This window comes from Vipera ursinii (genome assembly GCF_947247035.1).
Source record: "Vipera ursinii genome assembly, chromosome: 1".
Lineage (NCBI taxonomy): Eukaryota > Metazoa > Chordata > Lepidosauria > Squamata > Viperidae > Vipera > Vipera ursinii.
Genome location: NC_139512.1, coordinates 272,840,585 through 272,863,396, shown reverse-complemented (window position 1 = coordinate 272,863,396; position 22,812 = coordinate 272,840,585). Strand labels below are relative to the sequence as shown.

Genomic DNA, 22,812 nt, shown 5'->3' with positions numbered 1-22,812 from the left:
CGTAACAGAGTGAGCGCCTGTTACTCGTCCCAGCTTCTGCCAACCTAGCAGTTCGAACCACGGAGACGTCCTCGGACAAGCGCTGGCTCTTTGGCTTTGAAACGGAGATGAGCACTAGCCCCTAGAGTCAGAAACGACTAGCACACATGTGCGGGGGAACTTTACCTTTACCTTTATTACATAAATACCTTTATGTGCTCTGAAACCTTTTTCCTCCTTAGATCCAAAGTGCTATTTAGTTATAAAAGCAGTATCTTTTCTTGAGTAATAAAAAGATGTGCTTCCTAATTCACCTCGTGGACTGGAGCATGAATGAAGGTATTTGAATAAAATGGAAGTGTCAGAATCATCAAAAAGTACTCTGACATGCCCATAGTCAGGTTTTTCATTAAAACCTTACATGGAAAGGCTAGAATATAAGATAAAATCTATTTTTATTGATGCATATCATATCCATATCAACACAAGATTGTGTTTGTTGCTTAATTTATATCAGTACTAAGACTCATTTTCCTTCCGTCAGCCCTCCCTACATTCAGTGCAATACTTTGTCAAATTATGCTGTGCTGTTCACCAAATATTTTGCAGAACAGTAGGAAAATAAGGAGTCATTACACACTGTGAAACACTAATTAAAATTAGAACTCTTTTAAGTCAATTTAAGTAGAACTAAAGCAGAAAAACTTTATATAACGAAGACTGGTTGCCTAAAAGTATATTTTTCCTCTTTTCACATTCAGCACAAAAGATCTTAGTAGGACTATATGTAATGGAGAGTCCATCCTCTTCTGTTTTCTGATGTGCCAGTAATTGTAAACTGAGGATTAAACACCAAAACATGAAGAGCAGTTCTTACAGACACAATAATGCCAGTATATTCATCTCCAGATTTCTGCATTTTGCACAATGATTCATATTATCTGCAAAACAATTAGTTATTTATTTCCCTCAAAGGGTTCCCCCACCTTTTTTGGCTTTATTTCTGACTGGTCAGATTTCTTCTCAGAACTGTGTAATAACATGAACTCTTTTAAATTTAAAATTTGTGTTTATAAGGCTTAAACTTAGCCATTTCCCCAAACCTGCATTAGCTCATGTTTTATAAAGGCCATATGAAGTCATGTTTGCAATAATTTAAGTAACATTTTAAAGCTGACTCTATAATTATTAAGCATTTATTTAATAAGGGTTAATTCATTATCTGCAGTAGTAGTTCTAGAAAATTAAATAATGGATGCTACACCCAAAGTATTTCATGTTACTTTTTACTACCCTATGTATTTGACTATGTACATGACATCATAAATTTCAGTTGTTGAGAACAAATCAACTGTTAAACAACCATGATAAATTAAATGTATGAAACTATTTATAAAAGGTCACTGGATTATTTAAATAAAAATGCTTTTGTCACTCTAACTGGTGATAATGAAAATGAGGGAGAATAGTTCTTTTTATTCAGTTAGGGAAAGAGCAGGATTTGCATCTCTCTTTCTCAGAAGACTTGGAGTTAGGATTATTATTTTAAAAAAAACACCTCTTTTTTCTGTTATTCTAGTCAAATCCCAAATAAATTATTTTGTGCAAAGCAATACACTAAAATGGCTTCCCAATTGACACAGTATTAACACATTAAGTTGAAATATTTAGTGTATTCACACATTTTTCAAACGGTACCTTATTGCTACGAAGATGGCATAAACTTGAATTGCTTTTTAAAATTGGGCTTGCTTTGTATGGTAAGTGTGCACACTCATTTTTCAATGAACTAAATAGACAAAAGTCTTCAGAAATCGTTATAGAAATGTTTAGGCTTATTCATCAATGTAATTGACATTGCTGTCATGTGGAATACAGTTGAATTTAAAGCACACAGTTCTATCCCAGTATCTGTTAAAGGTTGATGGGATTGGGTTATTTATTCTTTGTAATGCTTGCAGATATTTTCTGGGACACTGTGGAAACTCTGAAGCTGGTTGATCAGTAGTTTTTCCAATGCAAGATGAGTACCCTGGATGAAAACTTCTATAATCGGGAAAGTGAACTTTTGGTAGAAATATTTTCAGCAACCTCTCAACTACCCAGATCTCTATTGAAAACATTATTTGCCACACCTTTTTGCTTTTGATTTTATTTGGCAAAGCAGCACTGTGAACTGTTCAATGATTAGGACATAACTTACACAGTAATTGTTATATTACACTCAGATACTTCCAAGTCTGTAAATCAGCTAGAAATAATACTCAGCTATGAATTTCTTACCTATGCTACAAGAAAAGGAGGGGTACTATGTTAGTTATGTCCATCCTGAACAGAAACATAAAATAAATGTTAGCTTGTTGATGCTTCCAACTGTATATACATGTTTGATTTCCTCAATGAGAAGAAAAGCAGCTGATTGTATATGCTACATGCTAGTCTATAATACCAGGTTGATAGCTTTGAAGAAATTCATCTGATTTTAGTAGGATCTAGAAGTCAGCTGAACACAAATCTTAAGTGTGCAGATAGCATAAGAAAGTGCAGGTAAGCAGTTTGGTGAACAAACACTGGAGCTGAAATGTTTAGAAAGTTTCCAAACTGAAAAATAAAAGATGACAAATTGCAGATACATCTGCTTATCTGCAGACATATATCACTAACAGATGAAAATAAGGGCATATTAAAAGGAAACAATTTGCCCAGGTTTAATTTTTTCCCATCAGTCCATTATCAAACTTGCATTAAACCTCTACAAAATTAAAAAAACAAAACAAAACCACTTTTCCATGCTGATTAACAGTGTAACACGGTCCAAAACAAGCTGCAATGCTGTTGGTTTGGAAAAAGCTTTTAAGAATTGGAGATGAGCAGTCCACTGTTGTAGCTTTTATATTTCATCCCTGCAAAACCAAAAGAAAAAATTTAAGTCTAGTTTTCACATATATTTCTTAAAATTCAGCTCATTTTCAGATACTGCTGAAAAATTAAGATTCACATACTGAATCAAACGGTCAGCATCAAAGTAACAGTCACATTAAACAAAACAAAATGTGAGTTTTAAATAAAGTAACTCCCTATCCCTTCATATACTTCATGGAAATGCCAGTAAAAATGCCATCAATTTTAAAAATTATGTGGCTACCTTTATTTTTCTGAAGACATGAATGATGCAGCTATCTGCATTTACAGTAGAGATTCACTTGCAACTATGATCAATTACTTGATACCTGTGCAAAAGGCTGCATAATGGGAAGTCTGAGTTCAAAATTTTATTGCAGAATTTTGATAAAATTATTTTCCTCTAAAGAAACTGGATTTTGCCTGCACAAATGAAAACTATTATAAGATGAATAAGAGTTAATGTGGAAAAGGATCAGAAAAGCAGCAAGAAAAAATTTATTCCCCTCTCACCATCTCCATTGCTCCCCATACCTTAAATAACATAAAATACGATTGGTTGTCAAAAGCAAATTATTCATTAACATGGCCCAATGTCTGCTTTGAGAATGTTACCAGTTCTAACAGCAGCTTCTCAGGTTTTAAATTTTACTTGCCTTCTGTTTTATTGGCAGTAGGACAATGGCTTCTAAGCATGGCCAGTTACACTACATGCACTTCAATGAAGAAATAATATGAAATGTGCAAAATGGCCTTCTTATTCAAATATAAAGTATCAATTCAGTTTAAGTAACAATTATATTACTGATAGATTTTAAAGCAAGGATGTGCAACCTCTATAGTAAGAGAGGTTAAACACCATTTACAATAAAAAATGGAATAGTGACTCAAAGCTTTTACTTGATTTTGTACTACTGCTGCCTTTTCAAAATATAAATATATGATTACACAGTTTAGACCCCAATACCAAACATAAAATAGCCCACAGAAACTAGTACAGAGAAACATGTGTGTTTCTATGCGCACACACATATGCAGCATGTGTATACATATACATAAGTGATATATACACATATGCATATACACCCACATACAGTCCACAACCCAAAATGCATATATTTGCAAGTACAGTACAATAATACAGACTAGCACATGTAAAACCAAATCGAAAGAGATAACTGAATGGATATGAAAGATGAGAAAATAACATCCTAAACTGTTACTACATTACAAAAGGTTGGAAAAAATCACATCAACTTTTATCAATGAAGTGCAGGGATGCTGTTCATGCTTTTGCATGAGATCTAAATCAATTTTGAAATATACCCAATGCAGTACATATAGAACAAAATTACACTCAGGAGTCAAATATTTTATTTGCTGCAGATTTCATACTACCCACCTTCCAACTTCCAAGATTTTTTTTTTGTTTTTCCCATACTCACATAAACTAGGAATCACAATTTTTTAAGTGGTGGACACCACTGGGTAAGTACATATGATACTATAGATTGCCAAAATAAAAAGTTTTAAGTATAACATTTTAAAAATATCTCTGCCTCAAGATATAAACATCAACAATAATATGAGATCTGGGGAAATTTTCACAATTAGAAATAATATTGAAAATCAGTGGTCAAAATCTGCCACTGTCAAAAGGAATAGTCTGGGATACTATTGAAGATTCAAAAATAAATAAATAATCCAATTTACATGTGAATCTACTCAGCAGTAAAACTCAAAGGGCTGAATCTAGTGTTTGTGGTCTATCAAATGAAAGGCTTCATTCTCTGCTGATCTCCTTTCCCAAAGCATGAAAACTCACTGGAAAGTCAATACAACCCAGGTGGCCGGAAAGGCCCAACAGAGACTCTACTTCCTCAAGGTCTTGTGGAAGAACAGGGTAGAACAAAGACTAATGACCTTCTTTTACCGGTCTACTAAAGAGAGCGTCCTCTCGCACTGTATTGTGATTTGGTATGCTGGCCTGACAGCCGCGGATAGGAAGACATTACAGAGGGTGGTGAGCACAGCACAAAACATCGTGGGCTGTCCCCTGACACCACTGGATGACATTGCCAGGGCTCGCTGGCTTGGAAGAGTGAGGAAAATTCTCAGGGATGACTCATACCCTGGTTGGTAGGAGATATAGAAGTATAGCCAGCCACACCAACAGGCTGAAGAACAGCTTCTATCCATGAGCTGCCAGGCTCCTGAATGGGAAATAACTCTATGTATGATTGACTTGTGAGGCCGGTGTGTTGTGCAATTAGCTCACATGGTGTAACAAGATGGTGGGTTTGCTGTCACTGTTGAGTTGTGGGGGAGGCACGAAGGGAGGCTCAGCCAATCTCACTGTTTACATTACATGTTGTACTTTGATAATAAAGGTTCATTCATTCTGATTATATTTTAGAAAAGCAATTCAGAAAGCATCAAGGGCCTAAAGGAAACATAAAACCTTTTTGTAAGTGGGAACAAAGACTGCATCAAATATACTAACACTGACAGTAGTCACTCCAAGGAAAATGAGTATAAAATTATAATTTTAATTTCTCAAAATTGCATAAGATTCTTTCCCAAGGACCCTAAGATTTCAGCTATGAATCAGAAGCTTTCATAGGCGATTATTATAAACACAGATGGAGGTGCAATGAAGAGAAAACGACAACATAAATGATGGAATAATGTGGAAATTTCAGATTCAAATTATAGGACAAAAAAGAAAGAAGGCAGACTGAGATACATGCAACATATTGATGATGAATGCTATCAGAAATAAAACAATAAGGGTAAGATAAGGCAGGAGCAGCATGAAGGATTATGGATTTGAGGTTGTAACTTATAGCCATGATTCTGTACATATTTGTATTTTTTTAAAGTCACCACATACTGTATGCAATAGTTGTGCTTTGCACAATGTATAATTCAGAAGCTGAAAATCACAAGATGTGATTTTTTTCAAATTCTCTTTGCTGTGGTTCAATTAAAATGTTTAAAACTTTATGTTGAATCCAGTTTAAAAAATGTATGTTTCAAGTTTGTGAAGTTATTCCAAATTACTTGGTGACTAATAAAATGTACCATAAAAGTGGGATAGGTAAAGGCAACCTTAACATCTGTGTTTTTTGGGCTATGTAATAAAAAGATATTTTTATAATATCTTCCCATGGCTTTTTTAGCTGGCCTTTTGGGAGCTACAGCATAGAACACCCGAATGACAACAGGTTCCCCACCCTAAACTAGAATATTAGAGAAAATATGCCTATGGAGATTCTCAGTCATCCAGGTCATAGTTATCCCAAAGATGTTTTTCATGAGACAACTGGACTTCCTTGTTTTTCTTTGAAGGCGTTTTGCTTCTCATCCAAGAAGCTTCTTCAGCTCTGACTGGATGGTGGGGAATGTATGGTGGAGAATTCCAGTCAGAGCTGAAGAAGCTTCTTGGATGAGAAGTAAAATCTCTTCAAAGAAAAACAAGGAAGTCCAATTGCCTTGTGAGAAATATCTTTGCGATTAGAGAAGTTAATATGTGGACTAGTCCAAACCTAGGAGGTCTTGTGACAAAGCTTTGAGCTGATACATGGCAGCAAGTTTGTTACTGGAGATTAAGAGAAATAGAAACAATCTATTAACCAGTTTCCCCGCCATAGTCAAATAATTTCATGAAGTGTTATAGTAAAGCCAAGCTATTTGCTTCACTACATTGGCTGGTAGGTTTTTCTTCCAAAGCGTACACTGATATTCTGTAAAGAGATCTTCTTCTAGTTGGTTGGTTTCCAAGTTCTTTAAACAATATTTGAATTAATGGGTGTTGTAGTATTTTTAGAATTTAATAATCTCCAGATGATTAGCTCTAAAGATTTTGGTACTTAACTTCCAACCTGGACTTACTGTTAAGTCTTCAATAAGCTAAAAAGATTCTGGCTCAAGTTTTCATGAAAATTAGATATTTCTATTGTATGATTCAGAAAAGCTTTATTTAAACCACTTTCACAATTCCACAAAATAAAGCAATAATTTTCTGTGTAAAGAGATTTGACAACAATCTCCCATATAACTACTACAGTAATAGAGATTTGCTATCTCCTTCTCTCTTTTCCATATTTTCTCCCTTATTAGTTACTGTTCCAAGTTACAATAGAATGTTTCAAAAATGCCTATTCCGGCCTAAGACCAGTCGTGGTGTTATAAGCAGATATGCAACCGAGAGCAGAAGGACAAATGAGAGCACCATCTGTCACCAGTACTTATTTATAACGAAGTGAAGTAGTTGTGTTACCTAAAATAGATATGTATAGGCTTGTCCCCTTCCCCCACCATGCAGAGAATTAATTATAGCAACAATAAGAAAAATATACTTGGAAGTAACTTGGTTATGAAAAGATATTAGGCAAGTGCTAAGCTTTGAAATAAATGAGAACTTACAATCCTGCACTAGATATAAAAGCATGGAAGGACCAATGCACATCAATAAGAAAGGAATGCAATACCATATTAGTCATTTTCCACTGCTGTCACAGGATTCTCCTGTGTTGTAGCTTCAAGCATAGGATATAGATATATTTTATGCATAGAACAATGATTGATTTGCTCCACAGAATTTAGATATCTGAAGATGGAATCACATAAAAGCTACTATAGTACATTTAGTATTTACAATTGCTGGACTTTTAGTGCTACACATTTCAAGAATTCATTGACTACGGGCACTTTACAACTGGTAGAAAAGTCAATATTATATCATTTCTATGCCAGTAGCAAAGTGAGACTGATTTACTTATTTATAAATTAATAACTGGCAAGTGTTTAATACTGACTATACTTATGTCTGTGCTGTATAACTGGATAATTAGCAAGCTTGGACAAATCGTATGAGTTATTTTAAAAAAAACCTAAGTTGAACAGGAAGAACAATCTGTCAGTCTGAAGACGATCAAACAATATTCATCACACTTAGAAGAAATATTCTGATACAGGCTAATATAAAGAATTTGGCTCAGCAGTTTTTGTAAGCATAACATGTTTCTCTAAAATCAGTTTAGTTGAAATTAGAATATATCATTTGTGTTGTTTCCTCTAGATTTCTGAGCCATGTTTAATTTTTTAATGACTGGGAAATAAATTGAGTTCATTATTTTTTGAACCTACAGAGATTACCAAAGTAACCTTTACTTTTTTTCCCCTCTCTGCTGAAATCAGACCTAAGAAAAAAGAACTTTAAATTTAGGGAATACCTTTAAGCAATAGAGATTATTATTTAGCTTACACTATAGAATTTAAAGAAATAATAAATTAAACTGAAATAAGATGAAATTCATGCAATTCTTTTTTTAACCTTTTAATGTTGCACATTAAAAAAAACCTGCATGGTTATGCAGCAATGCAAGACTTCCAATGCATAATCAAGCACAAAGCAGTAGTGACAACAAATGATGGAGTGGCAAGCTACCCTCTTAAGAATCAAGACCTTGTTTCACCTTGTATATGCAAGTATGTGGAAGAAGAAAGTTGAACTGAAAATCATTTCCACCTGGACCACTGCTTCTCCTTATCTGTTAAAGGCACATATATCACTCCCATCAGAGGCTTCATTTTAACACTGCCATCTTCTAGCTTATCATATTGTTCCAGCATCTGGTTTCCTCCAGCAGGCCCAACAGGTAATATTAATCTTCCACCAGGTTTTAACTGATCTATAAGCTATAAATTAAAAAAATATTAATGCCACAGTGTATAAAAGCAACAACCTTGCAATAGATAGAACTGCAAAACAATAATTTCTCCATTAGGTAAAGGTAAAGGCTCCCCCGCACATGCGTGCTAGTCATTTCCACGCACATGCGTGCTAGTCGTTTCCAACTCTAGGGGCCAGTGCTCATCTCCGTTTCAAAGCCAAAGAGCCAGCGCTTGTCCGAGGACGTCTCCGTGGTCATGTGGCCAGCATGACTAGACGCCAAAGGCGCATGGAACGCTGTTACCTTCCCACCGTAGTGGTCCCTATTTTTCTACTTGCATTTTTACGTGCTTTTGAACTGCTAGGTTGGCAGAAGCTGGGACGAGTAACAGGCGCTCACTATGTTACGCGGCACTTGGGATTCAACCTGCCAAACTGCCGACCTTCTGATCGACAAGCTCAGCGTCCTAACCCACTGAGCCACCGCGTCCCCTAAAATTCCTCCATTACTGTAGCGCAAAATTGACTGAAATGGTTTTCAGGCCTAATAAGATTAGAAGAACAGCCCAAACCCTTTCCATCCTTTACCCCATTATAGTTGAAATATGCATTTTGGGAAAGAAAAAAGAAAAAAAAAGTAGGAAGCAACTTGAAGAATCTTCATCTTATTCAAGAACCTATACAAAAATGAATGGAATTTGGGCCTGGGCTTCTAACAGCTTTTTAAAAGTCAAACGTATTATAGCCTCAAATTCCAGTAACATGATTTAATAAGTTTAGTATATCTAATTAAATTTCTATCTCTGCAATATGTTTATGCTATCAAGAAATCAATTAAACATATTTAAACCATGTGTAAGCAAATTCTTAACCCTCTTCATTTAAGAGACTTGGTGTAAAGTACATATATCTGTCTGTCTGTCTGTCTGTCTGTTTCTCTCTCTCTCTCTCTCTCTCTCTCTCTCACACACACACACACACACACACACACACACACACTACATACACGTATTACTTACTGCTTGTGGTACAACAGGTGCAGCAGCTCCAACATGAATAGCATCATATGGAGCTTCTTCTGGATATCCTAATCTTCCATCCCCCACTGTAAGAAAAATAGGACAAAGAATTTAATGTTATTATTCAAAGCACTAAATTTCTACTTAAATGGTTAAACGTTTTTATGAAAAATCAAAATTAGTTGACACTACTTCAAATGCAGTAAAAAAAATAGCCATTTAATTTTTGATAGCATTTTCAATTAGAATTCATAGTGCAAATGATTAAGGTTGGAGAATATCATGGTATAAATATTTCTAACATAATGTACTTTCCTAAGATCAAATGGATGTTTCATAGATAAATGTAACGTACAATCTATAAGCTCTGTCCTTGTCCGTTTTAGCTCACAATTCTAGCCAGAAGGAATAAATAACCTTGTTCAAGTATTTATTGACTAAATCTTTGTGAAAAAGAAAGTTTTTCAAGTGCTCTGCAAGAAATAAGTGTCAGAGACGGAGGACACAGAAGTTCATAATGATTGTTTGCTAACAGTTCTTTTCAAAAAAAAATGCTCAGCAGCTCATTGCTGTTTAACTCCACAATCTTTGAGATGTGATTATATCACCTACTTTGACCAGTCTATAGTAAAGAATAGGGTCCCATTGCTTAAATAGTGTCATTTGGGAACACTAGTAGTTTTCTCTATGTTGCTATGTCTGCTTTAAGGAAGAGCATTTCCTGCAAAATTCAGATGGCCCCAACCGTCTGCCTTTTAGAAAAACTTAAAACTAGCTGTTCCCCTCCTCCTTTAGTCAGGAAGTGTTATTTCCAGTGATTACTCTGGCTGTCTTCATTTTGTGTAATTGACTTGTGTATGATAATTTTTTGCTATTTTTGAAAAAAAAATGTTAACATTTTTATATTTCTGTGTTTTGTTTTTTTATCTGTATGCCATCCTAAATCTTTCTGATCAAGTAGTTATATAAATTTAATTAAAAAAATAAAGAATGGGAGAATGTAACCTAATTTATAAACACAAAATTTAAATTCTATACTATGCAAGTAACCTGTATTTATTTCATTGTAATATTCTCCAGTACTTACCAATTAGTTTCACTCTTCCTGAAGACAGCAATAGAGGGTCATCCTTTTTGACATTATTTATTGAGTCATCAACTAATTCTTTAATATGATCAATTCCTACAACCTGTCCTTTGGGACCAACCTGAAACAAAAGCCAAGAGGATTATTATTCATACTGGTGAAATATGTTGCCAATTACATATATCCTTGCCAGCCTTCCTTGCCCCCACACAGATGCCACTGAAAGACGTGATAAGGGTACTAGCTGGCTTCAACTGATAAAAGAAATAGTTCTTATATTTTTCTAGAGAACAAACAAAAGAAAGACTAGATAAAATTAAACATTTGAAGTTATTACTAAAGATATAGATGTAGCTAGATATAGTTTCCAAGCCTACAGATTACTGTCACAGGAGACAAACAGATGTTGCATGCCTTACAATGTACTGGACAGCAAATCAATTGCCTACTTGTTGTCTACATATGAAATGTTTTGAATGAGGTACTAAATACCACTTTAGTGCATAAATTAGTTGGAATTTCTTACTATTTATTTTTTAGGATTTTTTCCCCTTTCAAAAACTATTAGGTGAGATTAATTTTTTAAACGTCAATTAGCTGGTTTTAGTTATTCCAGTTTCATGCACTTTCTTGAAGGCAATATTTTATAGACAAGATAACTTGGGTACAGCTAGTCAAAGTACAAAAACATTTATGAATATAAAGGAATATTCTTAATTTTAAAAACTAAACCCCTGTAACTGTTTTCTAACGATCTCTAAAAATTAAAACATAGAATAATTACTCTATTGATTAACAACAGCAAAACATTTAATTTATTTGATAAAATCTAATTTCTCACCATCCGGGCAAAGCATGAAGAAAGAATACCACTTCCAGATCCTACATCAAGGGCTTTGGCTCCTTCATGTAACTGTTCATATAGAAGTTCTAAAGCATATGCATGCTAACCAAAAAGAATTAAAAAAAACTATTTTACTTTTATTCTGCCCACCATAAAATCGGTTTTTATGAAGATTTAAATGTACTTTTAAATGCTCAAAACAGTATTTCAATAAAGCAAACAGATAGATACCTGAAATATTATAGTTTTTACATTAAAATTTCAAGGCAAGCTAATAAAATTCAATTATTAATTAAATGCATTTTTAAAAGCACATCAAATATAAGATCTGGGCTGTACTTCTACATCTGTGATGTGTACTCTGAATGCACAGCAGTTTGCCAACTGAAAGAAAAGAGTACTCCTTGAGCTACCCAATTTGAATCTATAAGCTTGCAAAATACCAATGCCAAATGAGCCTGGACCTAGGAAAAATGTTGTAAAGAAAGCTTAAAACACAAACACAAAAACCGTCAATGAAGAGTATTTCCAGAAGATACCTGTGCTGTGCAAGGTAAGGCAGCCAGGTAGCCAAGGGGAAGGCATTACCTCACTGCCCAGCAGGCAGATCACCTTGGCCAGCAGAGGTGTGAGGTGCAGAAGGCACCTTCCCTTCCCAGTAGAACTCCTTCCTTTGTTCAGGGCAGTATACAAACTTCTTTGTGTGGGGTAGAAATGCACATTGTATGCAGAGCCCTCCTGACTGACAGCAGGCTGAGGCTGCTGAAGTGGAACAGGCAACCAGGGACATGAGGAGAAGTTGGGGCTTGTGCCAGCAGAAGCATACAGTGGTCTCTTCATCTGGACCATGCTCTGCAATGCAGCCAAAAAGGAAGAGATGGTGTGGGGGGGGGCAGGGGGGAAGAGGCAGACAAGGGGAGTTGAAGCAGGGATATTTGTGCAGGACAGGAGAATGTGATCACAGGATGCTGTGACAGTCGTAAATGCAACCCAGCCACCAAGCGCCTGAATGTTGATCATGTGACGATGGGAATGCTACGATGGTCATAAGTGCAAGGACCATCTGTAAGTATGTTTTCAGTGCTGCTGTAACTTTGCAATTTGAATAAATGAACATAACCCAAGGACTACTTGTATTTTCTCCCAAAACAACTACATGAACTTTATTAATGTATAAAAGTAGTAAAACAATTTTAAAAAGCACTGGCAAAATGTTAAAATTGCTAGATTGTATTTTTATTGTCAATCTGTCTTGCTCATATTAATTTTACAAGTAGTTTCAGATGTCTTCTATTTCTCTCACTTAAATGTTTTCCTACAGCTTCAGAAGAGCTGTAGTAGTGCAGTGGTTAGAATGAGTATTGCAGGCTAATTCTGCTGACTGCCAGGAGTTCAATTTCTCAGCGGCTCAAGGTTTACTCAGCCTTCCATCCTTCTAAGGTCGTAAAATGAGGACCCAGAATGTAGGGGGCAATATGCTGACTCTGTAAACTGCTTAGAGAGGGCTGTAAAACACTAAGAAGTGGTATATAAGTCTAAGTATCATTGCTATTGCTATTCTTCTACTTTCTATTAAACCACAGAAAATTTGTTGAGGAATTATGCAATAACTGCACAATGCCTTTGGTATCAATCGACGCTGTCTGCTTGGAAGCACCCAAGATCTTTTTAATTTTAGGCAACCAAGATGTGAATGAGGAACAGGATGAAATAATGAATAAGAAGTAGGCAGATTACATAAAAAGACACACTGCCACCAACTACATTTGTAAATGCTTTCCAAACCAGGACAAAGAATATGCTATTCAGAAAATGTTTTAATTTGTGTTGAAATGAATAGACCTACGGAATTTAGAAAATTAACACATACATTACATTCTAATATTAAATGAATCCTCTCTCTTAACATGAGACTTCTGTAACAATAAATTATCAGTCTTTAAAGTTAACATAAGACCTTCATTACTTTAAGGTAAATAAACTGGCAGTTAAAATGTGGAGGCAAGATTTAAAAGTATGGAATTGTAGTAGTTAGAAACCTAAGACTTACCATGTGTGGAGCACTGATTGTTGCTTGAAATCCTACAAGGCAAAGAAAATTTTCTGAGTACTATCAAGCATATTCAAGTAAATAGATTCTGCTAGCAGTTGTGTCTCAGCCAGCTGCCATATGACTAAGTGAGCAGGAAAGAATAAACAAAGATCATTGGACAACAGTGATCCTGGATTGGGAAATATTGTACTGATATTTCTTGTGCTAAATATTCATAAAATCTCAGAATCAAGCTCAATTCCTAGTTACTTCATGGACATGAATGTGTTAATCTTCTTGGCAACAGCATCTCCTTACATTCTTCTGGGATGTTTTTTCAACTTCCTACAATGAAATATTATGTAACACTATTTCCATAGCTGTTATTTTACTTTCATCTCATCTTATATGATTACCCACACCTAGATTTTAATGATTTATTTAAAGATATTCACAATGTTTGTATTTTAGCAACTATTATTTATTAGAATTAGTATTTTTAACAATTGTATTATTAGAAATTGCTTGAGAAAAAGTATCAAGACAAGTATCAACAATCAAGACCTTTTTTCAACCAAACCTTTTGAATTGGTATAATAACAATTTTAGCTATTGTTTTCACTAGCTCCGAAGTGATTCATACTTTAATTTCTATAGATAAAAATGATATACTGTAAATGGACATTTATTCATTATCTACATGTAGGTTAACAAATCATCTTAATTTAATAAGCTCCACAATCATTGTATAACATTTATTTCCTTAGGGATAAAAATAGATCAAAAATAACTATGCTAACTGGGAATAAAAAAGTTGCCTTCCATTTAAATAAGCTTTGTTTGAAAACTAAATTCAGTGGAATTGACTGAAATAATTGCATATAATACTCCAGGCTTAATGTCATATTTTTCTTTTTTGCTGTTTCACATGAAATTGATTCCATTCTTCCTTGATAAATGCATACAACTTTAAAATATTATTTTTATTTCTTTAATTACCTTTATACCTTTCCTTTTCTTCAGGAATTAAAAGGAGGATGTAACAATTCCACCCACTCTCATGTTATTATTACAACTATGTGGCGGCATATATTTGGTTGAAATATACATTTACCCCCACTTATCACCTCACTGAAAGTCTTTGTTTATAGCATTAAAGAAATCTACCACTATCAAATGCCAATACTAATAAAACAAAAGTTCATTTATATATTGGATCTATATATTTTATACAAGCCAAACAAATCACATTTTGACTTAACACAATGTGTGACTCCAGGCACAGGCTTGTTGAATAACTCAGTCAAAGAAACAATAGATCCTTGCAATGAAGGAATGCAATCACTCTTCTAATTCATACAGCAAAAACAGCTTATACTTCCCATATAGTCACTTTTCCATGATATATGTTGCTGATGTTATAAAAAAATCTTTCTGTAACTATTCTATTGTTCCCACTTTGTGCAGCAAAGGATTTGTCCAATACAACCTGATTTTGAAGAAGCAAACAGCTTAAAATAAGTTTGAAATCTATAAGTTTCTGGTTCTGTATGAGGAGGCATTAACTTTTGTTCTTTAATTAAAAAAACTCCATATATAGTTTATTCTCCTCCAGAGACTTCAATGGAAAATATGAGTATGGGAAAAAGCTTTTCCTGAGGTATGCTAGTCAAGCCCATTAAGAGCATCATAAAGTTCACTGAACCATTATGTCTTGCCCAGACTTAGTTTTGCTCCTGAACTAGGTCTGAATACTGAGAAAGTTTTTTTCTTTTGTTTCAAATCCAACCATAGCTGAAACCACACACTTTTGTTGGGAACCTAGATGTCTTTAAATAATTATTAAATTATAACTTTTAACATAATTTAAAAGTGATCATTAAAGAGAAGTTATATTAACTACACTGACTCCCCACTGACTCGTTTGCACACTGGGCTATGTACTATAAACCACAGTTACCATAATGACTAATTTTATACACACTAAATCTAAATCAAACAAATTACATTATAGCTAAGTGCAATGCATTAATCTAGCCCATACTTTCATCTCTTAGTTACAAAAGGCAAATACCGGTACCCAAGAACATAGAATTTGCATCACAAAACAAAGAAATCAAGTTACCGTATATCAATAAATGTAGAAGTTTCTCATGACTATTACATTATGAATCCATTTTTTCCAGCTTCTTGCTTCCAACAGTGACAGACAAAATATTCGTGAATAAAAGAAATTCACAAGTAGAACATGAAGATAATGATTTGCAATGCTATATGTTCCACACATTCAGAAATATATTGCCTCAGAACAAAGAGACTGAATTTGGTCATGATGATTAAGTGCCATTGACAAATCTGGTATCTCATATAATTTTTATAACCACTTGGAAGCATGAATTCTAAATAATTAATTTGGGGGCTGGAAAAATGAGTTCCAGTACTATCTAGAAAATAAATCTCAACACTCCTGCACTATGATATTACTTTCCACAAATTTCTATTATGTTCTTCCTCCACTGTTTTTTCCCATTAGTAATTTCTTGTAGTAAATATATTCTCTGGTTATTTTACGTTTTTTTCTCCCCTAAAACCATTATACATTTTTGAAGCATACAGAAAACAGGCTCAGATTCATAATATTTAAGAAAATCAAACATTTAGACAGTTAATCTAACAGAATATATCCAGTTATACCTATTGACTGAGGTGAATCCATATATGGGTTGCATTTTGCATAATGGCTTCGGTCTGTGGCAAGCATTACTTCAAATACTTTGTCCGATTTGATTATTCCATTTTCTGGAAAAAAACACGGAAGATTTTAGTCAAAATGTAAAGATGTTAATGCTATTAAAATTTCAGCTGCATCCATGGTTTATATACTATATGAAATGCTAAAATGTATCTACACATACATTTATTCTTAAGAAGCCTCTGGTGGATTTTAGGCAAACTACATTTTTATAATCATAGCACCTAAAAATATAGCCAGCAGAAATTATATTATTTTTACATCAATTTATGTGCAAAATATAGAAAAAAAACTTCTAGTGTTTTGAAACTAGTTTTTATAAAATAATATGAATCAAGAACCTTTGAGTTTATGCCACTGATACTGCAGTAAACTACTTATTTTTTAAACACGTAGACATATAGCAGACATGTCAAACACAAGGCCCAGGGGCCAGATCCGGTCCGCGAAGTGGTTTCATGCGGCCTGTGAAGCCATCCTGGAAACAGTGAGGGAACGGCCCCCACTGCCTTGGCCCTGGCCCAGGGACCCTCCTTCTGCCAGAGACCCTCAGATCTGTCCCACTCCTGCCCAGGCCCCCATAGGCACCCTTGATGCGAACGATGTAGAGCTGGCCATGCCCACCCGGTAGGCCATATGCACTCTAGCCACGCCCACCCAGTAGGCCACGCCCACCCAGGCCATGCCCACCCAGGCCATATCCACCAGGCCCCGATGGCAACTGCAATGCTGATGCGGCCCTCAGTGAAATTGAGTTTGACACCCCTGACATATAGTGTCTGTGTACATACTATATACTATACACACACACACATATTTCAGATTCAAATATTTCAAAATCAGTTCAGAAATGACATCAACATTTATGAAAGTACAAAAAAGTACAAAAAATCAACATTCCTTCCATAAGGTAGCTAGTATATAAAAAAAAGCTCAGCTGGCTGGCTTCTTCCTTTGCTCTTGTTTGGGGTTCTGAAATGGAGAAAAAATAATATGGTCCAAACACGAGGCCTTCAAACGTCTCTGAGAAGGTACTGTTTTCATTGCTGTTGTAAATATGCCATTGATATTTGAAAGCATCACACTGACAGAAATCCAGTATGATTTGCAGCTGCTTTCAGAGTAACAGAGAGAAGAAGAGTTGGTTAAATGTTTTTCCGGTCTATGGCTTCATTTGTTCTTTGGAATCACAGTGTCTGGCCTCTGAACAATGAATGATTTAGAGGAACAATGCTTGCCAGTTTTTCAACCTGCAGCTTTATTTGTTCTTTAAGGCACTGTAAGACTTTAATAAATTTTCCTAGTTTTAACTCTTTGCTTTTGATCTAAAGACTTTTATTTAGAAGTTTGCTGCTAGGTTTCTGCAGCAGCACTACAATTATTATTATTAAATTTATTTACCGCCCATCTTGCAATTCAAGGTGACTCTGAGCAGCTTACAGTGAGATAAAATATACAAATATCCAAACAATTATAAATACAAAAACAGATTATTACAAAAATTAAAACAAACTAAAAAAAATGCTTGATCCTAGCCTCTAAAATTGTCCATAATGCCTGCCCCCATTGCACCAGAATAACATTCTGATACAGTACGTTCTATTTGCTAGCGTAGTCTATTCTGATACCCATTTGATTTCCTTGTTCTTGTTTTCTCCATATGTTCAGCCTCCAGAATGTTTCAGTCTGCATTCTATTGCCCTCAGATTCTGAGAGCTGCAAATGACACAGACACAGCTGCAGCTTATATGAAGAAATACAAAATTGACTGTATTAAGCAAACAAAATTCAAATACATAGAATAACAATGAAATGAAATAAATACATTAAGGAAAAAATGCAAATAATGTTGCTTTTACATAAATCAATATAAAATATATACAAAAACACAGATTATTATTAATATCAAGCCAAGTAAAACTAATCTGTTATCACTGTTTTTTCAGTTTAGTTTTCCAAAGAACAGCTGCTTTTATAAGCTGAGCAGTAATATAAATCAAATATATAAATGGCTCATTACCTCATTACAACATTCACTAAAAAAATATCAACAGCATTCCCACTGAGGAAGATATGAGCAACTGATATAATTTATACTCTGCACTTCAGAAGAAAAAAAATTAATTTATGTTGGTGTCTATCCAACTCAATTGCTGATATGAAACATATTCCAGTTGCAACCCATCATTTCTTTTGGGGAAATATATAAAAGATTCAGAATATAGTTGCAACAAGAGATGGCTTTTAAAATACCGGTATGTCTGTGACCATGTACAATAGCTATGCATGTCTCATTTAGGAAATACAGCTTATTTGTTCCAGTGATATTTGCTTCTTGAATTGGTTTCGAGTTTAAGATGGATAAAAGTTTGCTTCTATCCTTATAAGGTATAGACCCTTATTATTCAGGAAACAATGATTTCTGCAACGTTAAAACATGATATTCTTTATATTCAAACTAAGTTTATAATTATCTACTATAATACATATCAGAGAACTTTTACATTTTCTGCTATCTAGTCTTTAAACTTACTATGACAAGGACTGAAATCGAGAACTTTTGCCTGAAAAGAATATGGACTATATGAACTGAGCTATGGACCCTCTTCTATAAATAATATGTTTCATATCTCACACAAGGACTCAGATTCCACTGAGCCTGAAGTTAATGCCATTGGTATCCTGGTACAATAGCTGCCATGTGCAACATAAACTACTCAGGAAAGAAAAAAACATAATGTTGTTAAACATTAAAAATTACTCAAGGAAAGGAAAGCATTAAACTTCTCCTTAAAATAATTAATTTATAATACCAATTTTGTATTAACATGGCAAAGATTATAGCTACGTAACATATGATCCATATTACAGTACAGTTCTTTACTTTTAGCAAAACTTCCGAGTCATTGTTATTACTGCTATGCTTGTAAGCCGCCCTGAGTCTTCGGAGAAGGGCGGTATATAAATGGAATTAAAATAAAAAATAAATAAAATAAAATTACTATCAATTTGGTACTCTGTACCAAAGGATTATTTAGGTTTGTTTTAATAAACATTCCTATGCTTTTGTGAGATGTAAATAGGTTAGAAGAATTGAAAATTTATATTTTATGTAATGATTATTCAGTTCCTAAAAAACCCCTCAAGTTGTTTGCCTACATATGTACAGTATATGAGCTTCCAAGATATATCTAATCACTGGGGTTACTACCAATATTTTCAAATTAAATAGATTCCATAACTTTTAAATCTATATACTACTAAAAGTTTTGTATCTGTAACATTTAACTGGGTAAAATGGTGCACTGTAGGGCAAGACCTTTTGGACCAAGATACCTCAAACTGCTTACATCCAAAATCCTGAACCTAGACCTTTCAATTCATTCCTTTGTTGGAATTGATATTTGGTAAATTTTATAAAAGTTTTATATCATAAAAATTATCATTAAACATTTTATGACATAAAACAAAATGTTGTAAAAAATTCTTGTGATCAACTCCTGATGTGTTTGTGCTATACAATTCAATATTGGCTATTTTCAAGGCAGATGCATCTCTGAATATCTCCCTGAACTTTAAAGGATTTTTCCAGTGAAGGCAGTACATTAAAAGTTTTGTTATTATTGAAGGTATTGAGGAATCTGGTAAGAAATTATCTCTGAAACAATAACCCAGTTGATCATAGTGTGTCTATACAATGGGGGAGCATGTAGACAAAAAAATTAAAATTCATACTAAACTATAATTTAAAAGTAAAATTTTATAAGATGATGTATAGCTGGTATTTAACACCAGATTAATTATCTAGAACAGGGGTGTCAAATTGCCAGCCCGCAGGCCAGACGCCACACCCACCCCATCGTCCGAGTTTGATATGTCTGATCTAGAATGTATAAAGGTATTTCAAATGAATGCTGGAAATGTAAATGTAAAGAAGGGACTTTTTATCATTTATAGTGGACATGTGATAAAGCAAAGAAATATTGGAGTAGGATTCATATCTTAATACAGAAAATTCTTAAGTGAAGATAAAGATGAAACCAGAAACTTTTCTTTGGGGCTTAATGGAAAAAGACTTGGGGTAAAAAATTGGAACTTTGATTATATGTATGTTGATGGCAGCAAGACTACGGTACGGACAAAAATGGAAGGATATTTAGATTCCCAATAGGGACGAATGGCTACAGAAGCTGATGGAATTGGCAGAGATGACTAAATTGACTGTTTCGATTAAAGAAAAGAATATAAGTACTTTTGTTTCTACTTGGAGACTGCTTCTGGACATTATGCTTGAGGTGGAAAGAAATGAAACTTTGGGTTTTACTGATTAGATTGATTTGTTATTATAGAAATGGCTAGTTTATACTATTATGGAAAAGTAAAAATTTGAGTTTCGATGTTAATGCTCTATTCTACTGCAACAGAGGAAGTCGGAAGTCAATGCCTTTTCTTTTCCCCTTTCCCTCCCTACTGTGTCCTATTATTTGCTTTTGTATTTTTGTATTTTATTCTATAATCTAATAAAATGTTATAAACTGAAAGATGGAAAAAAAAGTTACAGCCATTGCAGGGCCACCCCCATGGTCACATGATCAAAATTTGGGTGATTGGCAGAATGCCCACACCTACAATGACAAGAGTGCTGCAACTTTCCCTGATCCATCTCCCCCTTTTGGCCATTGTGCATTCTGCCTTGCAGGCAGCAAATAGCTCCGACAGCCATCTTGACTATATCCATGGATCGGGACTGCCCAGGGATTGCAAGGAAAAGATCCAGCAGAACTGTATCAAAGTAGGATCTGACTTTGCCACCTGCTTTTTCCTGTGCCTTTGCGTACCTCTTCCAAACCCTCATTTGCCTATTGGGTTTTTCCAGAATAAAAGCAGCAGCATTCCCTCTCCTCCGACCCTATGGTTAGTCTACGTCTGCAAACATTAAGTTGCCCTCTTTAAAAAAAAATGCTGCCAAAGGAAGATCCAAAGGAACGAGGCAAACTAAACAGGAGTCAAAGTTCCATACCTCCTCCGCCCACTCCCCTTCAACCCTCCAATTTGGAAGAAAAATCACGAAGAGGGTTCAGGCTATTGGCTCCTTGCAGTCAATGAACGTATGACTGGGGTTTAATACCAAAACAAATACAGCCTCCCACACAGGGCTTTTTCCATAGACCACCATTGCCACTTTATCTCCCAATCCAAGAGCAAAGTATCTGTCCCTAAAAGGTCACATTCAGGTATGAACTGAATTCTTGCATCATGCTTCTTAAAGCAGAGGTCCCCAGCCCCCAATCCGTGAACCGGCACCAGGCTGCGGCATACAAGAAACTGGGCCGCACAAAAAAGCAAAGCCCCAGCCATGGGATGCAGGCAGCACACGAAACCACGTCCCCTCCAGTCTGCGGAAAAACATCTCCCCACAGAAACGATCCCTGGTGCCTAAAAGGTTGGGGGCCTCTGTCTTAAAAGAAATGCTTTTCCTGTTGTAAAGGAAAAGGAAAAGGCAGCAATGGCTCATCTTCTCCAATTAACACTGGTTACATGTGGCTTTCTACGCCACACACACACCCCAAAGTTTTCCCATTGGGTGAAACCATGTTTGGTTTCTCCATTGGCTAGCACTCTTACTTGCACTGCTCTGCTGGGGTGGGCTGCATGTTGGTGAGGGCAATTGAGAATGAACTTGGGTGGCTATGCAGCTCTGGAGCTGCTTGTTGGCCCACAAGGGCAGTTAAGAGCAGAGATGGAGGGAAGGTAAGAAGGTGGAGGGAGTTGGAGGCAGTCCCTTACCTCAGAAGCTCACAACAATAGAATGGGGATTGTGGTTGCAAAGCAATGCGGTCATGTGATTTCTCACATTACAATTGCATTGTTTAGTGACCAATGTCCTGGTCCCAATTGGGGTCATAAGTCAAGGACTGCCCACAGTTCACTAAATATTGAAGCAAATATTAAGCTCAATTTAGCAACTGGTCACTGTGCAAACCCTATTAATACCAGAAGCAGCTTTTAGCTTATTCCTACAGCATCGAGGGGAAAAGTAATAAATAAGGGTAATATCTGTTACTACTTCTATATTGTGGAAAATGCAGATATTTGAGTATAAAGTATCACAGTCTTTCCCAATTTCAAAAGACATGGAGTAGGATCTCTAGAAGGTTACATATCTTAGCAAGCAAAATATTTATATTTGACTAGTACTAGTAACAGTCTTACTTCAGTAGGGCTTTTAAATGTTTCCTATATTGGGCCAAGAAACAATCAATAGCCCAAAGTGTCCATAACTAAGATTTCCTAGTGCTAGTACCAAACCTGAGGCACTATACTGCATAAGGCTGAAGTGCACTATACTCTTTTTAAAAAATTAAGAAATGGGATGATAAAATATAATACCCAAATTATTTCCTCCTGTTCTAGCTATTACTTGTCTGCATTTCTACTCTATTCATTTATAGTATCTTCACAAATGAGACAGTAGAACCAGATTGGAAACTAAATGAAGAGACTAGATTCGGTGTAAATGA

General features: G+C 35.1%; 1 protein-coding gene across 1 annotated transcript in view; it reads right to left on the bottom strand.

Moving 5' to 3' along the window:
• Positions 1–77: 77 nt before the first annotated feature.
• The window catches only part of PCMT1 (protein-L-isoaspartate (D-aspartate) O-methyltransferase), a 24,482-nt gene continuing 1,747 nt past the window's right edge, over positions 78–22,812 (bottom strand). Inside the window, exons 2-8 of the mRNA XM_083348852.1 lie at positions 16,234–16,338; positions 13,558–13,589; positions 11,505–11,609; positions 10,664–10,784; positions 9,577–9,662; positions 8,361–8,583; positions 78–2,882 (exon numbers count right to left, since the gene is read on the bottom strand). Coding sequence (XP_083204978.1) covers positions 8,404–8,583; positions 9,577–9,662; positions 10,664–10,784; positions 11,505–11,609; positions 13,558–13,589; positions 16,234–16,338 — 629 coding nt within the window. The 3' untranslated portion in view covers positions 78–2,882; positions 8,361–8,403. The remainder of the gene's footprint in view (positions 2,883–8,360; positions 8,584–9,576; positions 9,663–10,663; positions 10,785–11,504; positions 11,610–13,557; positions 13,590–16,233; positions 16,339–22,812) is intronic.